This window comes from Podarcis pityusensis (assembly GCF_964106645.2).
Source record: "Podarcis pityusensis genome assembly, chromosome: 9".
Lineage (NCBI taxonomy): Eukaryota > Metazoa > Chordata > Lepidosauria > Squamata > Lacertidae > Podarcis > Podarcis pityusensis.
Window position 1 is genome coordinate 25,404,862 of NC_138034.1, and position 20,318 is coordinate 25,425,179.

Genomic DNA, 20,318 nt, shown 5'->3' on the forward strand with positions numbered 1-20,318 from the left:
AGGCAAGTGTGCAAATGCTACCCATTCACATTTTGTCACATGGATTTGCACACTCTTTGTTAAAAAGGTAACATAAGTTGTACATAGCTCATGAAGTTTTATTTTGCGTGTGTTCTCCACCCTTCTATCTGCTAACATCTTCATTAGGTTGCTTGCTTTGGGGTTTACATGACCAAACAAGATCAGCCATGCAGAGATAACAGCGCACAAGCAATGCTGCAGTATCAGGTGAACACAACAAGGGCGAAGCAATGACTAATGAGCACTGATAGTTAGCCAGGGTTGAGAGCAAGGAGTTGAGGCAGCAATAGCCTTAGGACTTCTTGTGCATCAAGAGAAATGAGAGTTGAGGGTTTTCCTCATGAGAATCCAGATTGTGTTAGTGAACAAGATGTTACTAGCCAATTGTAAAATGTCACTGGCACTGCCAAGTTATTTAATAATCTTTTTGAAGCATGTTGTTTTGGTACAAAGGTAGTGAGAGGGCTGTAGCTCATGCCTAAAAGAAGATCCCAGGTTCATTCCCTGGTACACAATGTTTTTTCAGGGGGTACTCAAGGGTACACAGTACTGGCACCTCTTTTTTTCATTAAAAAGTGTGGCACTTAGTATAACTTCATGGTGAGTACCAGCACCTATTTTTCTAGAAAAAAAAAGCACTGCTGGAACCTTCCAGTAGGGCTGAGTCTCCCTGTGAGAAACTCCGGAGAGCTACTTCCAGTCATTGCAGGCAATACTAATGGACCAATGGTGTGACTCAGGAGCGGCAGCTTCCTATGTCATATCAATAGCATATGATAAAATGATGGATTCTAGCCCAGTTCTGACTTCCAACGTTTGCCCTTACTTGGGGAGAACAGATAATGGGACACAGGGCCAGATTCTGCTGACTGTGACAATCCACTCTGCCATTTCTTAGCCTGCATGCAACAGGTGGTGGTGGAAGACAGAACAGAAAAGGACCCACTAGGATTCTTTTATCCCATCCCGTTCTTTCCTTGCAGGGGGACACTGGCTAAGGAGGACTGTGCTTCCATCCACTTGAAAATCTGAGAACTGGATGAAGTTTTCCTTCTTCTCCAGTAATGTCCTCTCCCACAGGTAGGCATTTTCCCATGTCTTTCTGAAAGTGACACATAGTTTTTCTCACATCAACCTGAGTGGCTGAGTGCCAACAGGATTGGAGCCAAGAGAGAGCCACTAAGAAACAAGAGTGAGGTACTACACACTTTGGTGACCTTTTCAATCTCACTGGTAAGCAACTGGACCAGACTGCATTTTTTTACTGGAACAGTGGCACTGCAGAAGGACATATTTAATCTTTTCCTTGCACTCCTATAGCACTCTTCTGGAAATGCTCTCTTTGGGCACTGCTACTCCAATCAAAGTCTGTGACTGCTTTAAAATGGGGAGGGGAGAGTTAGGTGACCCAATTACAGATGCCCCAAATTACATCTATTTTACTATTGGTAAATGTCTAGTGCTCTGTAAGACATGATTAGTCTTTAAGTGGCTTTTAAGCTGTAGTCTAGAGACTTTCCAGGAGTTCCATGGATCATCATTATAATAATGAAGGAAAGTGCTGAAGAATCAGAGCTTTCATTGACATTTCCATCACATGCTGAAGAGGCAGCACCATTTCCAGTTTAATGTCAAATGAAGAGCATCTTGTCTCTTCAGTAGTACACTTGCTTGGACCACAAATGTTAAAGAAACCCTGCTGGGACAATGATCCAATCTGTACTTATTCAAAATTATTGCAAATTTATTTCCTGTCACACAGGGAAAAAATGTCTTTTATGGGCCAAGGGCTGCGTTGATAGTCAGGCAGCTCTTCAGCTGTCACATACCAATGAAGGGCGTGGCCAACATATGTGCACAGACACACAAGATATTCTCACTATAGATGCACATTCATCACACATATCTGTACCCAGACATATGCAGCACACCCACCTACTACACAAGCAGTCTCATAATACTGCTAAACACTCATACACTGTCATACCCAGACACACAAAACCAGCATTTCCAGCTCTCTCCACCCCATTACATGGGTCGGGTTAGCTGGAAACATCGCTCTTGTATTTTCCACAGGATTTGTGCAAAGTTAAAAATGTGGTTTCCACTCCATCCACCCCACTTCAGTGCTGATGTGAGATGGGGGGGGGGAGAGAGAGAATGCTGCCTTATACTCTTAAAGCCCACCCCTGCTCTTTATCTCTCTTATCCCAGCGCTGTGATGCTTAGTGCTAAGACCAGACATAAAATATCCTTCTAGCTGTCTTTCAGACAGCAGCCAGAGGGATCTTTTATCTCAGCACTGAGTACCACAGCGCTGAGATAACTCCCATCAGGACATAAAAGACCCATTTAGCTGCTCTTTAGAAAGGATGTCTGAAGAGTAGTCAGAAAGATCTCTCATGTCCATTCTCACTGCTAAGCACCACAGTGCTGAGACCAGAGATAAGCCCTCTGCCTGTTCTTTTTTTAAAAAAACAACCATTCATTCATTGGAGGGAAGGTGAGAGAAGATGCTGCTTTTTATCTCCATCTCAGTGCTGTGGTGTATTGAGAGCAGATCCTCTCTAAAAAAAGAAGACTTGTGTGTTTTACCTGATCCCTCTGGCTGCCCTTTAGAGATCACACTCTATGGAACACAGAGCTTTATCACTATATCAGATTAGGAGATAGTGCTGTGGGTGTTCGCAGGCCATAACCAGCAGTCTGTCAGGCTGGATTTGGCCTGCAGAATACCACCCTGGCTGTGAAGCAAGACCATACGGTGAACTGCAAAGAGCAAAGAAGAAGAAGAAGAGTTTGTATTTGATATCCCGCTTTATCACTACCCGAAGGAGTCTCAAAGCGGCTAACATTCTCCTTCCCTTCCTCCCCCACAACAAACACTCTGTGAGGTGAGTGGGGCTGAGAGACTTCAGAGAAGTGCGACTAGCCCAAGGTCACCCAGCAGCTGCATGTGGAGGAGCGGAGAGGCGAACCTGGGTCCCCAGATTAGGAGTCTACCGCTCTTAACCACTACACCACACTGGCTCTCAAACACAATACAAACAAATGGAAGGAGCACTGCTCTAAATCTTTGCTGAAGCTGTGCTAAAATGCAAAGCACAGCCCCGCCTCCTTCAACACTGTACATTTTATTAATGGGTCTTGACTGCAAATGCATGGAAAGTAAGAACATTTTTCTTAAGAAACTGTACAAGCTTTTCATCTTCCTCTGCAGTACACAGCATGGGTAGCTTGAAGATATGAATGACTGAAACTGCCTTATGATAAATGGGACTATTGATCCACCCCTAAATTAGACTCTTGTCCATTCTAACTGGCTTCAGCTTTCCAAGATCCCAGGCAGGATCTTTCCCCAGCATTTCTATTGAAAATCCTTTCCCTTGCAGGTAGTAGGGTTTGATCTACAAAGCATGTGGCTCCAGATGTTCACTTCAGATATCTTAGTTTAATTTCATGTCTTCTTTGTTCCATATTTGTGTGCATAGTGGTTCGTGGTCGAGAGCTATCACAAGTTCTTGGTGGGTTCCCGCAGAGGGTGAAAATTGGCACCTGGAGAGGAATAATTCAAAGAGAGAGAAATTTTCAAGGGGGAACACCTCCTGGTAGGAAATGGCTGACAAGCGGTACAGAGATTGTCAAGGGTTGTGGCTGACATATGTCTATTTTGTTATGTTTCCATCAGACAGGAAGCCACAGTTGGGTGCATGGGAGACACTCACAAAGAAAGTACAGTGGTACCTCGGGTTATATACGCTTCAGGTTATATACGGTTCAGGTTACAGACTCCGCTAACCCAGAAATAGTACTTCAGGTTAAGAAATTTGCTTCAGGATGAGAACAGAAATCATGCTCCGGCGGTGCGGCAGCAGCAGGAGGCCCCATTAGCTAAAGTGGTGCTTCAGGTTAAGAACAGTTTCAGGTTAAGAACGGACCTCCGAAACGAATTAAGTACTTAACCCGAGGTACCACTGTAGTGGTGGGCTGAATGTGATCTTTGGGCTGAAAAAGCCCCCCCCCCCCCATTCCTGCCATAAAGGATGCCATCCTTTTTAATGACCCTTATAATTTCCTTGTCCCTGTTACCCAGCAGCCAATCCCTTATTTATGGATGATAGCCCCTGAGTTCCCTACAGAAATTCATTAGGTTACTTTTCTGGAACATCCAGCATGAGAAAGATTTCTGTGAAACTCAAAATCCCCTGTGACATCTTTCAGACTGACCAAAACCAGCCACAGTGGTACCTCGGGTTAAGAACTTAATTCGTTCTGGAGGTCCATTCTTAACCTGAAACTGTTCTTAACCTGAGGTACCACTTTAGCTAATGGGGCCTCCCGCTGCCACCACACGATTTCTGTTCTCATCCTGAAGCAAAGTTCTTAACCTGAGGTACTATTTCTGGGTTAGCAGAGTCTGCAACCTGAAGCGTCTGTACCCTGCCCGAGGTACCACTGTATATTGTTTTGCTCATGGAATCACAGATTTGAAAAGGACCTTAAGGATCATCCAGTCCAGCCCCCTACAATGCAGGAATATGCAGTTGTCCCATAAGGGGCTTGAACCTTCAACCTTGGTGTTAACCACACTCTAACCATCTTATTCCTATTTGAAGCATCATTTAAAGCAGCTGTAGTGTAACTCTTCATGCTCTTCCTGAGGTTCTGCTGGAGAAATGCTTAGATGAGAGATACATGCTTGTGTTTTTGCCATCATAAGGACTAGATACTTTCTTTTTTTAAAAAGCAGAAAACTGTGATTCTCGAGAATATCACAGTTTTGAGGAAGCTTTCTGGTGAAACCACTTAGATAAATCAATCCAGAAGAATAGGTATTTGAAATCAAGCCTGAATCAATGTGGCACTTAGGAAAGCTGCTAAGTTCTTTCTCTGTTTTAATTTTTCAAAGGTTGGTTTAAAATAGCTTTGTTTTCTCCCAGCGCTAGACTGTCTGAGGATGGGTAATTCCGTCTCAGTGCAGTGATATACTTAGAAGCCCTTCAGTTTCCTTCTCATCATGCATTCCTATGACTATGTGATGAATACAAATAATAGAAAACTTTCCTTCTAGCATAGGGCACATGTTAGAGCACTGGCTGCTATTTTTAGCATAGCTTCTTCTTCTTTTTTGAACGAGTGGTGTGCCAACACTATGGCAAATAGAATGCTACTGCATCTTCTTAGATCCTGCTTATTTTAATGCCAATCACTCCCAACATTTTTTTTTATTGTTATTCAGCTTGTTAAGCAGCTCTCTGGTTCATAATTATCTGATTCCCCTTCTTTATTCTTCCTTTACTGTTCGTAATAGGTTTCAAAATGCCATTGTAATAACAAAATGGTAAGGATCACATTGTTCAGCCCAGAAGATTTTATGCCATTTAATAAATGGCAACGGTGTCCTTAATTGGCTAAAATGTTGCTATTTAAAACTGTGCTCTGTTAAACACTGTATGCCGTGCTCTGTACAAGACTTTCCTCTACGTTTTCTCAAACAGACTTGAAACAGGAGAGAAAAGAGAACTGACTCCTTGCTTATTGGCTATCAGTTGTTAGGGCTGTATGAATAACGTGAGGAGGGGGAGAATATGAATTACTGCAGTATTTAACAACACACACCTCTGGCAAACACAGCTGGCATTCTCCTTGAGTAGGGAAAAACCGTATTTCCACAACGTTTTAATGTCAACCAGTCTTTTTTATAATTCCCACTTAGCAACACACGAAGTGCGCCCATCTTTTCTACTATGTAAGAACCCCTATTTTACATTACACCCCCCCCCGCTCTGTCCCGTTGCTATTCTGGGTGGTGGTCAGAAAGCGGGAGGGGTAGCCTCTTTTCTAAGTTTCAGCAATGGAATCCTATTTGCCTTCGGAAATCAGGGGGAAACTGATATTCGAGAGGAAATGCCCCCAATATTATCTCCGACTTTGGGAAGTAGATGAGGTTGCTTTCCAAAAGGAGGAAAGAGAAAAAGTCCGCCTTTCTCATATATTGTCGAGTCCGAAGGGGAGGGGGAGATGTAGAACGAGGCAGTCTTTTCTTGTCCTCCCCCTGCTGTTTTCCTCTTCTCCTCCCTCCCCTCCTCTGTGAGGCGAATGCACGTGCTGCTCTGGGGGATTCGGGTCCCGAGGTACCTCCCTCCCACCCCCCATGCTGAGCAAATAACTGTACGTGGAGCTTTTAATAGCACAGCCTGATCAGAACTGACTGCCGCTCTCCTCGCTTCCAAGCAGCCCGTGCTTCCTTCTGTAAAGCTTCCAGCCGTCGAGAACCAATCCGGAAAGTGTTTAATTAAACTGATATTTATCCAAAGTATTATTTTTTTGAAAAAAAGGAAAAAAGGAAAAAAAAGCAGCCAGGCAAACTTCTTCCTTCCTTCGTGCTTCTCGACGCCACCCCTCCCAGTCCCGTGCACAAAAAGTCGTTAAAAAGGCTATAAAGCACCGTCGCGTCTTCAGGTTGCAACGGTCCCTCAGCGACCTGCAGCCTCCAAATCCGTGAATGAACCTGGCTGGCTTTCTGAATGAGCGAAAGAATGAATGAGCGGACGCGCGAATGAATGAATGAATGGGAAAAGCGGGGAAAGAATGAATGGGGCTGCGCTGGAGGCACGCGCGCGCTCACCCTCCCTCCTCCCCAACGTTCCAGCTTTACAACTCGGCCATGAATGGAGGCGCCAGTTCCGGCGAGCGCCTGCTGGAGGAGCTGTGGCTACGTCGCCCGCTTCGGCGGCAGCTGGAATCCCCTCGCAGCGCACGTGTCCGGGGAGGGGGAGGCCAGGCGCCAACGCTAGATGTCACCTGGAGGCAACAGTGGTGGCGGCGCGGGGGGGGGGGGGCTGCCGCTGTTTGGGGAGGGGGGCTGGCTATGTGGATGGCGGCTGCAGCTGCAGCAGCGGCGACGGGGCGGGCGATCTGCGCGGAGAGTAAAGGAGGAGGAGGAGGAGGAGGAAGCGGGGGATGCTATAAAAGTAACTCGCCGTGGCACATGCACACTTGGGCGAAACTTCCCCGTCCGGGCAAAGAGGCGATGGCAGGAGCTCGGGAGAGGAGAGGATCGACGGCAGCAGCGGCGGGCTGGCCGCTTGGCATCGCGGCGGAGCCCGAGGGGGGGAAGGAGGCGCTTTAGCATCCTGCTGCCTCCCCTGTGCCCCCCCTCCAAGCAGCCCCTCTCTCATGCCGGCTAGGGCACAGCCAAGGTGACGCTCCCTGCCAGCTGGCGGCGGGCGCCCCGTCCTGCCCCGCATCACACCTTCCCTCCCCAAACTTCGCAGCCCCCGGGACGTGCGCGGCTCCTTCCGGGCAGCATGCGAGGCAATGGGAGCGCGCTGAACGGCTCTTCCCCGCCGCGGGACGGGCTCACCTTGGACAGGCCCCCCTGGGTGGCTTCCACCTTGGCCGCCATCCTCATCTTCACCATCGTGGTAGATATCCTGGGCAACTTGCTGGTGATCCTGTCCGTGTACAGGAACAAGAAGCTGAGGAACGCGGGTGAGAATCGGGAGGCGAAGGCGGGGTGGCCAGGAGGAGGACAGAAGCCAGGAAAAAAGAGGGAAGGAAGGAAGACCAGGAGAATCGCCTCGGACGTGCCTACGAGCAGCAGTTGGGGAGGGGGCTGTGCTGGAGCGGAAAGGGGAGGGGGCAAAGCGGGCAAGAATGGCAAAGCCCTCCTTTCTTGGTGTATGTTTGGGGGGGCGTTGATGCACGACCCCCCCCTTCCTTCGTTTGCTGTGATTGGAACGGCGAGTTTCTCCGGCGCGCCAGGAGGAGCCGTGCGTGCGCTTTGCTTGCCAGGCTCAATCGAATAGTGCGGGGCAGGCGGCGAGGGGCATTCTGGGAAAGCAGCGCTGTCGGGTAAAGGCAGAGAACGAGCGAGAGCACGAAGCTATCCTTGCCCGGAGATTATATCAGAATGGGCGCGCGAATGTTGTGGGGGGAAGTGATATTGTCTTACCTCTTTTGCCCATCCTCCCGGCTCCTCCTTTCCTCGGCGATGCGCCTTAGAACTTTGACGCGGCTTTGCATTCCTTAAAGAGTGACCCCCGCTGCTCCCCGGTTCACTGCAAGGCAACAATTCCAGCTTGTGACAGATGCCGAAAGCGGTGCATGTGATGGTTTCACCTCAGATCAGTGATCAAGAGGCAGCGTGTATTTTTAGTGACAGCCACACAAAAAATAACACACCACAACCCCAGCTGCTATTTAAAGTTCCGGCTCAATATATGATCTAGCATAGGGCAAGACAAGAATTGTTTTTCCCCCCAACGATGCCCGAGGTGGGGTGGGGGAATACTTATGTTGTCCGGAGTGATGGAGTCTACGTTATTGTTTTTCTTTGGTAGATGCTTTTTAATAGATCTGTATTGAAAATATTTGTGCAGAATGAAGGCGTGATGGTTGTGAGGTAACTCTGCAAACTCGAGGAACGTAAAGCTGGTGCTGAGGTAAACTCAGTGGTGATAAGCTCATTTTGCATTTTGCCCTCTATCCACTTGTTATTTACTCCGTTTAACGACGGAAACCATCTGATAGCTACACAGATTTTAGGCGGGGGGGGGGGAGGAGAAGATCAGTGATGGTCTCTTGAACAAATCTGCCTTAGTTTGTGGATTATTGGTTAGACAGACAGGGAAATTCTCCTTCAGAGTCATTCTGCTTTATCATGTCAGACCAGCTGGTGTGCACATATACTAAATCTATGCACTCAACTCCGCTTTTAAACTTTCGTTGAGGGAGGGGGGAAGCAACCCACAGAGCGGCGAAACACGTGCAAGGATTTGCGTCAGGAGACCGGGCAGAAAATTTGCTTCCACATTTCTCCACCTCCCTTTCCAATATTGCAAAGCACTGGTTTGTAGTCTTAATGGAATGACAGGATTTTGTTGGACAGTAGTACCCGGAGACCTTCGTTTGGGAGTGCTTGTGCTGTTTTTGAAATCTGGTAAGACAAGATAATTAGATCCTGAGGACAACTTTGCAAAGCTCTCCTATTTGCCTGAAGTTTTTGTGATGGCCATAGGGCTAATCTCAGGACCCTCTGCTATTCTAGAATAATTCTAATTTAAATTGTTACTGAATGAGTTTGTGGGCACGTTTTGCCGTGGAAATAATAAAGGGTTTTATTTATAATCCTGCCTGCACATGTATGTTCTTTTAATTATGACATAGCCAGAATTTTGTTGGTTGAATAAAGGAGAATATATAAAGGTGGATTCAGACATAATCACGCTTAGATTTCTGTGAGTCTAATCTAATCATAACTAAGTCTGGATATAGTAACCCATAGCATTAAAAGTGTTGTCCCTTTGAGATCTGCTGGAGCTGTTCATTAAAGTTAGAGGGATTTCTGCACTTGGAAGTTGATGTACATGAAGGATGATAAACATTGTATTGTATTACATATATGAAATAAGAACAACAAAAGTGTTTGCTTTTCTCAGCTTTTGAACATTAATTTTAGATTTCATTGGGGTTGCTGCATACATTACATTATTTTCTACATGGAAAACATTTCCATGTTGCAAATAACACATGAACCATGTATGGATTCTTATGTGGGACAATGCAGTCTGTGCATTCCACACTAAGTGTGTATATGCATATCGAGAAACCATGGTTGGCTGCAGCTTCTCAGGGCATGCAAACCATATGTGAATGTGGGAAACATTAAACCTATGGGATCATTATGCATGGCAATTTATGTATATCTTGCACATTACTTCCTATATGAATGTTCTTTTATTCTAAGGCAGGTGACATGTGAAATACTCTTGTATGAAATCTATGGGCACATACACAAATGGAGCACAGGGTTGAATCATTTGCTGCTTCTAATGTCTTGTTGAGTTTTTCTCTAGAACCCACCAAATCAAGCTTCTCCTAAGTGGGAGGGCCATAAATGAGTGGTGGAGCTAGTCAAATTATCTGACGGATGACCTCCCCTGATTGTGATTCAATAGAAGATCATAGTGGGCTAGATGGCCCAATGGCATGGCTCAGTTTATAGAATGATATTTAAGTATCATGGTTCCTTGGGTGTTCTTTCCTAGAACTGAAATAGTCTTGATTATGTTGTGGCAAGGAAGTTTGCCTCAACTTATAGAGAGCTCATCTGGACACAGGCTGGTTTGACCCAAGAGGTTAATTGCTGCTGCTTCCTATAATGCAATTGCAAAAGTTGCAAGGGCTAGAATGTACAATAGTATTCTCTCCCTCATGTACAAGTCAGGGCCACTTCAAACATTATGCTTTTCAAATTAAGATGATTTATATCTACATCTAACACAGGCATGTGTACTCTTTGGGAAACTCTTGTCTGGGAAATGTGATTGACTGCTGCTCTGTTAACTGCTTTTAGCCAGCAGATTGTATAAATCTTTTGCCTTTGACCCAGTGGGCAAGGCCACTCTGCCTAATGTGTGAACTAGCATCCTTGTGTGACACAGAGATTACAAGGGAAACTTGAGTGCTCTTGAGTGTCTTGTGTGAAAATACCCATATATATATGTTCTAATTAAATGCTGGAACCTGTGGGGTCAGGAGTGGGGTGTCATGGCTGGGAGATGGTCAATTGGACTTCAGGCTTTCCTAGAAAAAGCTACCACTGTCCAAGGAACAGCTCCCCCATTTTAAGAGACATGTTGCTCTCACCAGTGACTATCACACACATGTCTACTTGCTCAATAGCATCGTGTTTCTTTTTTCTTTTCTTTTGCAATATTGCAAACTACTAAAAGTATAATAGTACACAACTGTGAGATACAAAATTCTTGGGATCTTCAACCACAGTTTAGTAGGTCTTGGGAAAGTGACAACCATAATTAACTTAATAAGCAGAACAGGTCTGTCTTCCTCTGCTCTAATAGAGCAATTTTAACTTTTTATGTAAGTTCCAGTAAAATGACATTTAAAAGGCTTTCAATTAATTAAGCTTTCTGAAAGAATAAAGATGTCCCCTTTTATTAAGACACTTTTGGTTTGTAGATTATTGAAAAGAGGGAAGTATTTAAAAGCAAATATCCACCAAATGGCTTAGAGCTTTTGTTACAATCAAGTGGTATATATATATTGTTAAATAAATAAGCTGTTCTTATCATGTGGGAGATTTGCTGTCACATTCTGGAATATAGTATTAGGCTGTAACTGTTATAAACTCTGTGATTTTGAAGTCTTCAGTCACCCATGTGCATATCTGTGCAACTTTACACACTATTAAAAGATAATACACACTATTAACAGCAAAGCAAGTTAGGATTACCAATGTTAGTGAAATTGCACACCACCTGAAGAGTATATTATCATTTTGTGGGTGTATGAGCAAGGATTTTCATTTGGTTCTGTTGGTGCTACTTAATGCTTTGAATAATCATAATTTTATAATATACAACATACATCTTTACTTTTATTTTTATTTGCTAACAACAACGAAAATGCAACTATTTGCAGAGTCAAAATGGAACTTTGTATATTAACCTGGCATTACCGTTGTGAAAAACTGGACATTGGCTGGCCTGGCCCACATGGATCAGGTGAGGGAGGAACAGAAGATGCCTCTTGAAGAACATGTAACTCAATGAAGATTGATTTTGCTCCTCTGCCAAGGAAACACAGATTAAGACAACTTGGAGATGGTAGAGGTCAGTGGGGGATCCTTTTGTGTCTCTGTTGTTTCTATCTCATTGCAAAATGGTTGAAGAAAACGTCACAGTGGATATCTGGACTTCTTTTATTGACTTTGGATTAATAAAACAGAAGAAGAAGAAGAAGAAGAGTTTGGATTTGATATCCCGCCTTTCACTCCCCTTCAGGAGTCTCAAAGCGGCTAACAACCTCCTTTCCCTTCCTCCCCCACAACAAACACTCTGTGAGGTGAGTGGGGCTGAGAGACTTCAAAGAAGTGTGACTAGCCCAAGGTCACCCAGCAGCTGCATGTGGAGGAGCAGAGACGCGAACCCGGTTCCCCAGATTACGAGACTACCGCTCTTAACCACTACACCACACTGGCTCTCAGAGAGACAGACAGGACTATGCACAGTAGAAAGGCCGTAAAAACACCTTGACAAGAATTGGTCTCTCCTGCCCGGCAGTCAGAACATTAGTAAGAGCCAAAATGTGCTCAAAACAGAGGAGTCAGTATTCCTAAGAAGCTATGTCCCAGCAAACGAGGCGCCTCTTGATACAAAGAGCTCCTTCATAGTCACAGGCATGGCTTCAGTAGATGCTCTTCTAGACAAAGGAGCTGATGATGCTACTGGTAGGATCCTATTTTATTTAATGTACTTGACTGTCAATAAGTTTCATCTGATCTCTTTTTGGATTTAACAGAACCCAGGAGAAAAGTCCAGTCCCTTTTGCTTGCAAGTGCTCTCCACGCTGTAGTTGCTTACACCAGAACCCTGTTATCGATGTGTTCAGTGAGGTCTTGTATGGGTTGCCCCCTTCATTTCAAATGGGGACAAGCAGATTTCCGCGTGCCCATGTGCGCGCGCGCACACACGCACACAAGATCTGCTACCTCTGTTTACATGTATGGGATAGGAAGGGTTTTGTGGGTACATGGGCTTCCAATTTGATCTGATTTACCAGGTTGATGAACTCATCCCCCCCCCCCCCCATGTCTGCTGGATTGTAACTTTTCTACAACTTGCAGAGGATACATAGAAGGCATAAGGATTTTGATGTGTGAACAAAATTGAGCCTAGAGGTCTTCAATTGATTTACCATTATTGATCCATGGGTATCTGTGGTTAGATGTCTCTTTATTGGGCATATTTGCAAAATGACATAACCCCATAGAACACAACACTTTCCCGTTATGCCAGAATGGAACATTTCTTTTGAATTCAATGGCTAATTTTTGTTTCACAATTACTGTTAATCATTTGGGCAATGCTGGTTGAAGGAAAGGAGGGAAGGGCAAAACTTTCAACCATATTAGTGTTCTTGAAAGTGTCTTTCCATTTTTTTTCTCTACTCCTTAGCCCAACACCAGAGAGTTACTTCATAGTAGTTACTTCATACCCCAAACCAGGGTTGGCTGTCTCATGAAACAATCTGAGGCCTGGCCAGCCATGTGAAATTATAATCAGTAATAAGAAAGTGTGTGTGTGTGAGTGAGAGAGAGAGAGAGAGAGAGAGATTGCACTCTTGGAGTTCCATGTATAGAGTTCTGGGTGTATCCTGACACATGTACTGTGTGAAGTTCTCACAGTTAGTTGATGCCCAGTCTTTTTATTATACAGCCTTACTGCCCATGAAAGGGATTGGTTGCACTGCAGAATGTACTTATGTCATATATGGGCCACCACCTTCAGATCGGAGTGACCTGTGAGTGTTGGACTACCATATTGGCCTTTCTGCAGCTCCATGAGCTTTTCCTTAGAATCAGGACAGACGTGACACCCAGACATGGCTGCTTCCTGCCAGAATGCATCTGGGAACTGTTTGCTTGTGCAGATCCAGATCACGGGAGTGGTTAAAGAACAATAGGGTGGTCTGTGTAGCTCAGTAGAGACTCTGCTTTGCTTGCAGAATGTCTCTTGTTCAATCCCTAGTAACTCTATTTTGGGGGAAATATGCCCTGCCTGAAACCTTGGAGAACTACTGCAAGTCAGTGTCGATCCAGTATCTTTAAGCCTTTCTGACCTGGGACCCACCTTTAACTCAAATATGCATTTGGGGACCCAAATTCTCCATTTTTAGCATACATTTCTATGGTGGCTGAATACCAGTAGTGCAGGCACTACTGAGTGAGATGGACCAGTGGTATAAGGAACTTCCAATGTTTCTAATTAGCAATAACGTAATCCTGTTCATGTGATAGTCCCTCCTTTCTTCCCTGCCAAAAAAAGGGACAATGGGAATGACTTTCAGATTGTCTGCCAGTCGGAGGGAAGAAACCACAATTCAGCACATGCTAGCTTCATCTTTGCTTCTTTTGATTTGGCATTCACTCTATTATGGAGATTCACTACTATGCAGATATCAGGCTGATAGGTTAAAATCAGATTCCTGAAGTTGAGAAAAAGAAAAGAGCAAATGAAAAAGAGCTAGGGCAAGTGTGCACAGATTGTGGCACATCAACCTTAACAGTTGGCCCAACAATGTGTGGTGGCCAGAATCATAGAATTGTAGAGTTGGAAAGGAGAACAAGGATCATCTAAGTCAGGCTTCCGCAAACTTGGCCCTCCAGATGGTTTTTTTGCCTACAACTCCCATGATCCCTAGCTAACAGGACCAGTGGTCAGGGATGATGGGAATTGTAGTCTCAAAAACAGCCTGATCTAAGTCCATACCTCCAGCAATGCAGGAATATTTAGCCCAACATGGGGCTCAAACCCGCAACCCTGAGATTAAGTGTCTCATGCTCTACTGACTGAGCTATCTCAGTTGAGGGCTAAGAAGTCTTTGCCAACAGCCTGGAATTGCAGAATTGAGGGAGGAGTCTCACTTTCAGGCTGTGGAGGGAAAGTGGGCTCTAGTATGGCCGTGAAGATGTGTTCACCCTGGCGGGTCATGTGTTATACGCATATTTAGGAGTGTTAACCCCTGTGCCTGCATGTTAGAAGTCTGTCAGTGCACTCCTATGCAGGCCTACTTGGAAGTAAGTCTCACTGCATTCTGTGACTTTTGCTCCCAGGTAAGTCTGTATAGGACTGCAGGTTCCAGAAAACAGTAATGATGTCAGATATGCTTAAACACTGTTCATATTCTCCTCTGAATATTAATATCCTTATGCCTTCATTGTTATTCATGCAAAGTAAGCAAAACCTCAAGAACAAAGGAATGGAGCAAATGTACACCACATTCTATAGAATTATTATTATTATTATAAAAATATTTGAACTATTAGTGACTAGACCTGCACACCTTGCACACCCAAAATACCCTCGTTTGGGTGAACAGGGTTCAGTCATTTGACATTTTATTACAGTGAATGGACTTGCTGCTTTCAGTCATAATGCCCCCTTTTGCAATATCTTGTGTCTTTTTCCTGTTGCTCCCATTTGGCACAGGCTGGGGGTGGCACTGGGCTGCTGTAATCTGCTGTTGCTAAATACAAAAACAAACACTCATCCACAGTACACACAAGATTGGGGAAATCCCTCTTTTTATATAATATCCAGATTAATTTTTGTGACACTAGAATCCTTCCATAATGAGAACGCATGCTTTAAACCCATTCACAGAAAAGCTTTGACATACAGCAAAAAGGTTTATTCCAGGCTCAATCAGAAAAAAGAAAATATATTTATTTGAAATATGTTGATTTAATATAGGGTTGCTGGGGATTTTTTTTCAGTTTGGAGGGACCGAGCTCATTCTTTTTGGAGATTCTTGATATGAAGCACAAAGCAACCCAAAATAGGTTTGTCCCACTCTCAGTTCCCAGTTCCCTTGCACCTTTTGATTGAGACACAGCAGCCCAGTTACACAACGTTGATTTTTTAAACCTTCTCCTTAACTATTGTCAGTTGGAATGTCAATTGACCCAACTTTGTAGCCTATGACTCCATGTTCTTTTGAATGGGCATCACTTTAAGGTTCCCTTGTAAGTATATGGCTGATTAGCCTCTCTGTGCAAGCCCCCCCCCCCCCATCTTCACTTCCCTCAACCACCTTAACTAGGGTTTAGCATTGTATCTGCACCAGTACTAACCATGGGTAATTCAAACCAGGGTTGCTTCCTTCTTCTTTTGAGGACTTGGGTATGATTTTTTGGCTGTGATTTCTAAGGGCAGCATTAGATGCAGTGCTAAACGTAGTTAAGGCTGATAGAAGAATGGGAGAAATTCATGCCGCAAAGTGGAAGAAATTCTCAAGGCCTACCCTCAGTTTGCATGGCTTGCCTTTGGGTCTTTGTTTACAACAGAAACAGGCAAAGTGTACCCAAACTATAAGATCAGCAGGATCATGTAATACAGCAGGGCTGGGGCCTCTAGGGACTTCCAAATATTGCTGGACTACAGCTCTCACCTTCGATGACCATTGGCCATGCTGTTTGGGGCTGATGCAAGTTGGAAGTCCAACCCTGGGAGGACCACAGATTCTTCATCCCTGCAAGACAACTTTCCTGGATGGGACATTTTTCAGGAAGGAGATTGCATAATTGAATGTTCTCCTATCTAATATGCTTTTATCTCCTTTTCCTTTAACATGGGAGGGCATTTGAGCCTTCAATCTTCCATCTCCAACAGAAGGATAGTCTTAAGAGCTGCACTATGTGATTCTGTTGACTGTGGAGCTTGGCTTTCAGTTTATTCTAATGAACTGTTTAAAGATGTAATAAGATGCCCATGATGGATAGCTCAGGCGATAGAGCATGAGATCCTTAATTTCAGAGTCATGGGTTTGAGCGCCATATTGGGCAAAAGATTTCTGCATTGCAGGGACCCCTGTGGTTCCTTCCAGCTCTATGATTCTAAGTATATGCAAGTCTACATTAATATCCTGATTTTAAAATTGAAGCCAAGCCTCTTGATTTTCTGGGCTTGTAGAATTGGACCTGGGTTTCTCTCTCTCTCTCTCTTTCTAAAATATGTGTGATATTTTGAATATCAGCACAATTAACTATTCCTCTCCATAGGTGTTTGTTGAAAGACGAATGCCAGGTGCAGAGTTGAAATGCTATTGAAAGGAAAAACCACAAGCTGCCACTTTCAACCACATTGTTCTTGATGGTCTATGAGTATAAACTGAATTCTGTTTCTAGTCTTATATATAATATGTCTTATTTTTAATAAGAAACAGATTTATTTATTATTTTTTGCTATTGTGGTTTTGCATTTTGGAGTAAGTACATCCTTGTCATTACAGGTGCCTTTTGAACTGCTTCTGGAGATCCTCAACAAAAATGGAGGATTCAAGGAACACCTGGATCATCAGAAACACCATTTTACTTGTAGAGCACCAACTCCTAACACACGGACTCAGGATCTGAAGAGAAGCAAATGAACAGTGGATGGCAATGAGCATTTGTGTTTCAAACTTGCCTAACACCCAGTAGCATAAATGGTAAGAACATTGTGTATGTTTCCAAGGGGGTGGGTTGACGCTCTGAGAGGTTGAATTTTGTCTGCAGGTAGACAAAACCGAGAATAATAATTTTTTATTTATTTTTACAAGTTTCTATTCTACCTGTTTTTCCAAGAAAGACTCAAGGTGGCTAACAAATAGTAATAAAAACAGAACAATTGTAATCCTACTAACCCATGCATATGCTTTGAAATTTAATAAGTTATCAAACCTGTTTGACAAGCTTCGGTCGCACAAAAATGACAGAACTGAAGAGTTGAGGAATTCCAACAACCACCAGAAGCATTAGAATTATGAGGCCTGATGGACTTTTCTTGGCAAGGGTGGCCTGAGACATTTTTGCACCTGATATGAAATGCCCTTGATGGGGGCAGCATGAGGCACCACAAGGACTTCCTCTCAAGGCAAAACCCTTGTAAAGCATCACTGCTGGGTGGGTGGGCAAAGCTGGGTGGTGGAACACCTCCTCTCTTGCTGACTCTGCAAGAGGGGAGACATTCTGCAGAGCTTTGTTGCCAGCCTCTCTCCACCCCTAGGGATGGCAGGAGAGCAGCGGCAAAGCATAGCTTCTCCACTGGTGGTGGAAATGTTGGATGCCACCTCTTGCGTTTCTGCTGCCTGAGGTACCTGCTTCACACCTCCATATTTGTGGGTCGGGTGCGCTACTTGGCATGGCATCCCACAACAGAAAAGCCTGTACCCTTTGACAAGATCGGCAGATTTTCAGCATGGCCCCAGATGATGACTGGAACGTGCAGGGAGGTGCATACATAAAAAGGCAGATATAATTTATAAAGTGTGCCTGCTATTCAATTCTGAAACACAAAGTCTTGTCCTCTATAAAAACCTCCCAAGGCACAAGTGGTTAAATGTAGCATAAGATGTGCATGAAATTAGGCTGCACTTCCTTATGTCTAACAGTTTCTTTGTTTCTGAACCGAAGGTTAGATGAAATTGTTGCCATCAAAGGGAGCCAACCATTCTTCCTTCCTTCCCCAGCTGTCACTTCATGATCTCTTTCTTTGATGCTCAATGCTTCTGAAATCCTTTAGCTCTTTACTATTATCCATTTCTCTTTCCAAATCCTTCACCTATTGGACAATATTAACCATGACATTTTGTTTATTTACTTGAAATATTCCATTCCCGCCTTTCTCCCAAGCTGGGATTCAAGGGGGCTTACAACATTTGAAAACAACATTATGAAATGCACAGTAATAAAAACAAGAATTAAAATATATCAGAACACCTTTAAGACCAGTAATTTTCCCTGACTGCAGCCGTGTAATTAGCATCCCCTGAACCTAAATTTTTGAAGACCTGTCTGAATAAGAAGGTCTTAGCCAGCCAGTGGAAGGATGACAGTAATACATATATGTTTGTTGGGCAGTTCTTTGGCTTTTATTAGATTTTGTTTGATGCGAGCATCATTTCTTCTAGTACCGATTCAAATCTTCCTGTGCTTACACCTGTTCAGCCAGAACTGTGCCAGGCACACAGAGGAGGATGGTTAATCCCATGGTATGCTCAAAACTAATTAAAAAATCCACAGTGGCGAAAAATAAGCCCTAAGTGGAGGAAACCCCCAAAGTGAATTAAATTGCTTAGTAGCATGGAATGTTGAGAGACTGGGGACAGGGGGACAGGTAGTTACTGCTCAGGTAAAATCCAAGGTAGATGTACTTCATTGTCCTTCAATTGCAGGATGGAAGGAAATGCTCCTGGAAAATATTTGTTTTAGACAGCCCTACAGTAGCAGACTAAGTCAGGGGTGGGGAACCTGTGGTCTTTCTGATGTTTTTGGATTACAGCTCCCATCATCCCTGATCTTTGGCCATGCTAGCTGGACTGGAGCTAAGAGGAGTTAGGAGGCCAGCAACATCTGCAGAACCTCAAGTTTCTCCATTACTGCTATAGGCATTTTACAACCCTGCAGTGATTCCTAGAGGTATTATAGGTTTGGGGTGCAAGTGAAAGCAGAGAGGCTACCAACAATGCTGCCATGTTATCCATTGCTCTCATCTGCTACATTTCAGGTTGGGCTAAAAGAGGACAGCTTATAGTAGTCCTCACAATGTAGTCAACTGTGAATATTTCAAACAAGAGGACTACTTAAACTTTTTTTGCAGACCTTTTCTGAGGCCCAATCACTGAAACTAGTTCAGATGAGTTTCACTCTTTTAAAATGTTCAAAAATATTTTTGGAAGGGTGGGGTATAAATTTGATTGATTAATTAATTGAATAAACTTTTTTTAAATTTTTTTTTTGCAAGACTCAAGTTGGAGCAGGGAATCCAGTGTCCCTCTCTCTTCCCGACTGCCCTTGCTGTCAGCTACAGGCCCAAATAATGTGCACACACACCAGGGATATAGTGCAGTGTCTTGTTGCAATGCCCCAACTGTACATTGTGTATTGCTAAAATGCAATTTTCCACTTGTAAAAAACCCAATAATTTTTCTTTTTGGCAGGGTTGCTCAGCCTCCCCCCTAATGGTTTCAATTCAGTGTTGGTACTGAATGACATATCAAATTTACTATTTTACTCCCAAGTGCTTTACACTAAATCCTCTGTGTTATTTCACACACAAGCACACAAGCTAGTGATATATTTTTCTGATTTTTTAAAAAAGCAGCCTCTTGTTCCTATGTATGCATTTGTCATTAACATTCTGTCCTTTTGCATGAAGTCTGTAAAAGTAAGTGTGTATAGGATTTCAACCTTTGGGTGGTTTTCAACTAAGTACTCCCATTGAAATGAATGAACATGATGCACTGGCCTCAATCCTATGCTCCCTTAGCTGGGAAAAAACCCTATTGAACTCATTGGGACTTCCTTCTGAGTAGATATAATTTGGCTTGTGTTTTTGGTCACTTGAGCCACATGGAAATGAAGACCTTCCTCTTTAAAGTTTCTGGAGACCTTTCAAAGTCTCCTGGAAGAGGATGTTAGCAAAACAGCTTTGGGGAATGTATCACTGGTGGGCTCAACACATGCTATCTGATATATTAATTCTCCAAGTACAACAGAGGCCTCCCTCTGAGTGTCTCTGCCTTATAGAGTAGCTATAGATGCATCAGCAGAAAGAGAAGAAATGTATCTCCACAAAAGTGGATGAAAAAAGACAGAATTGCATAAAATGTGCATACGCTAAAATAATAATATACATCGGAATGCAATAAATTTCACAATCATGGGCTGCAATTGTATAACCTATGTGCTTGCTGCTCAGAGGACTGATGGTCAGTTTCAAGGTTATTCA

The 20,318-nt window shown here is 43.8% G+C and overlaps 1 protein-coding gene across 2 annotated transcripts in view; it reads left to right on the forward strand.

Annotated features, from left to right (window-relative positions):
- MTNR1A (melatonin receptor 1A) overlaps positions 1 to 20,318 on the forward strand; it is an 81,363-nt gene that overhangs the window by 11,726 nt on the left and 49,319 nt on the right. Inside the window, exon 2 of one of the 2 annotated variants that reach the window (XM_081020561.1) lies at positions 1,005 to 1,101. In XM_081020561.1, coding sequence (XP_080876687.1) covers positions 1,086 to 1,101 — 16 coding nt within the window. In that variant the 5' untranslated portion in view covers positions 1,005 to 1,085. Of the gene's footprint in view, positions 1 to 1,004; positions 1,102 to 6,891; positions 7,516 to 20,318 lie in introns of those variants that run through there. The other variant, XM_081020560.1, reaches the window with a different exon arrangement.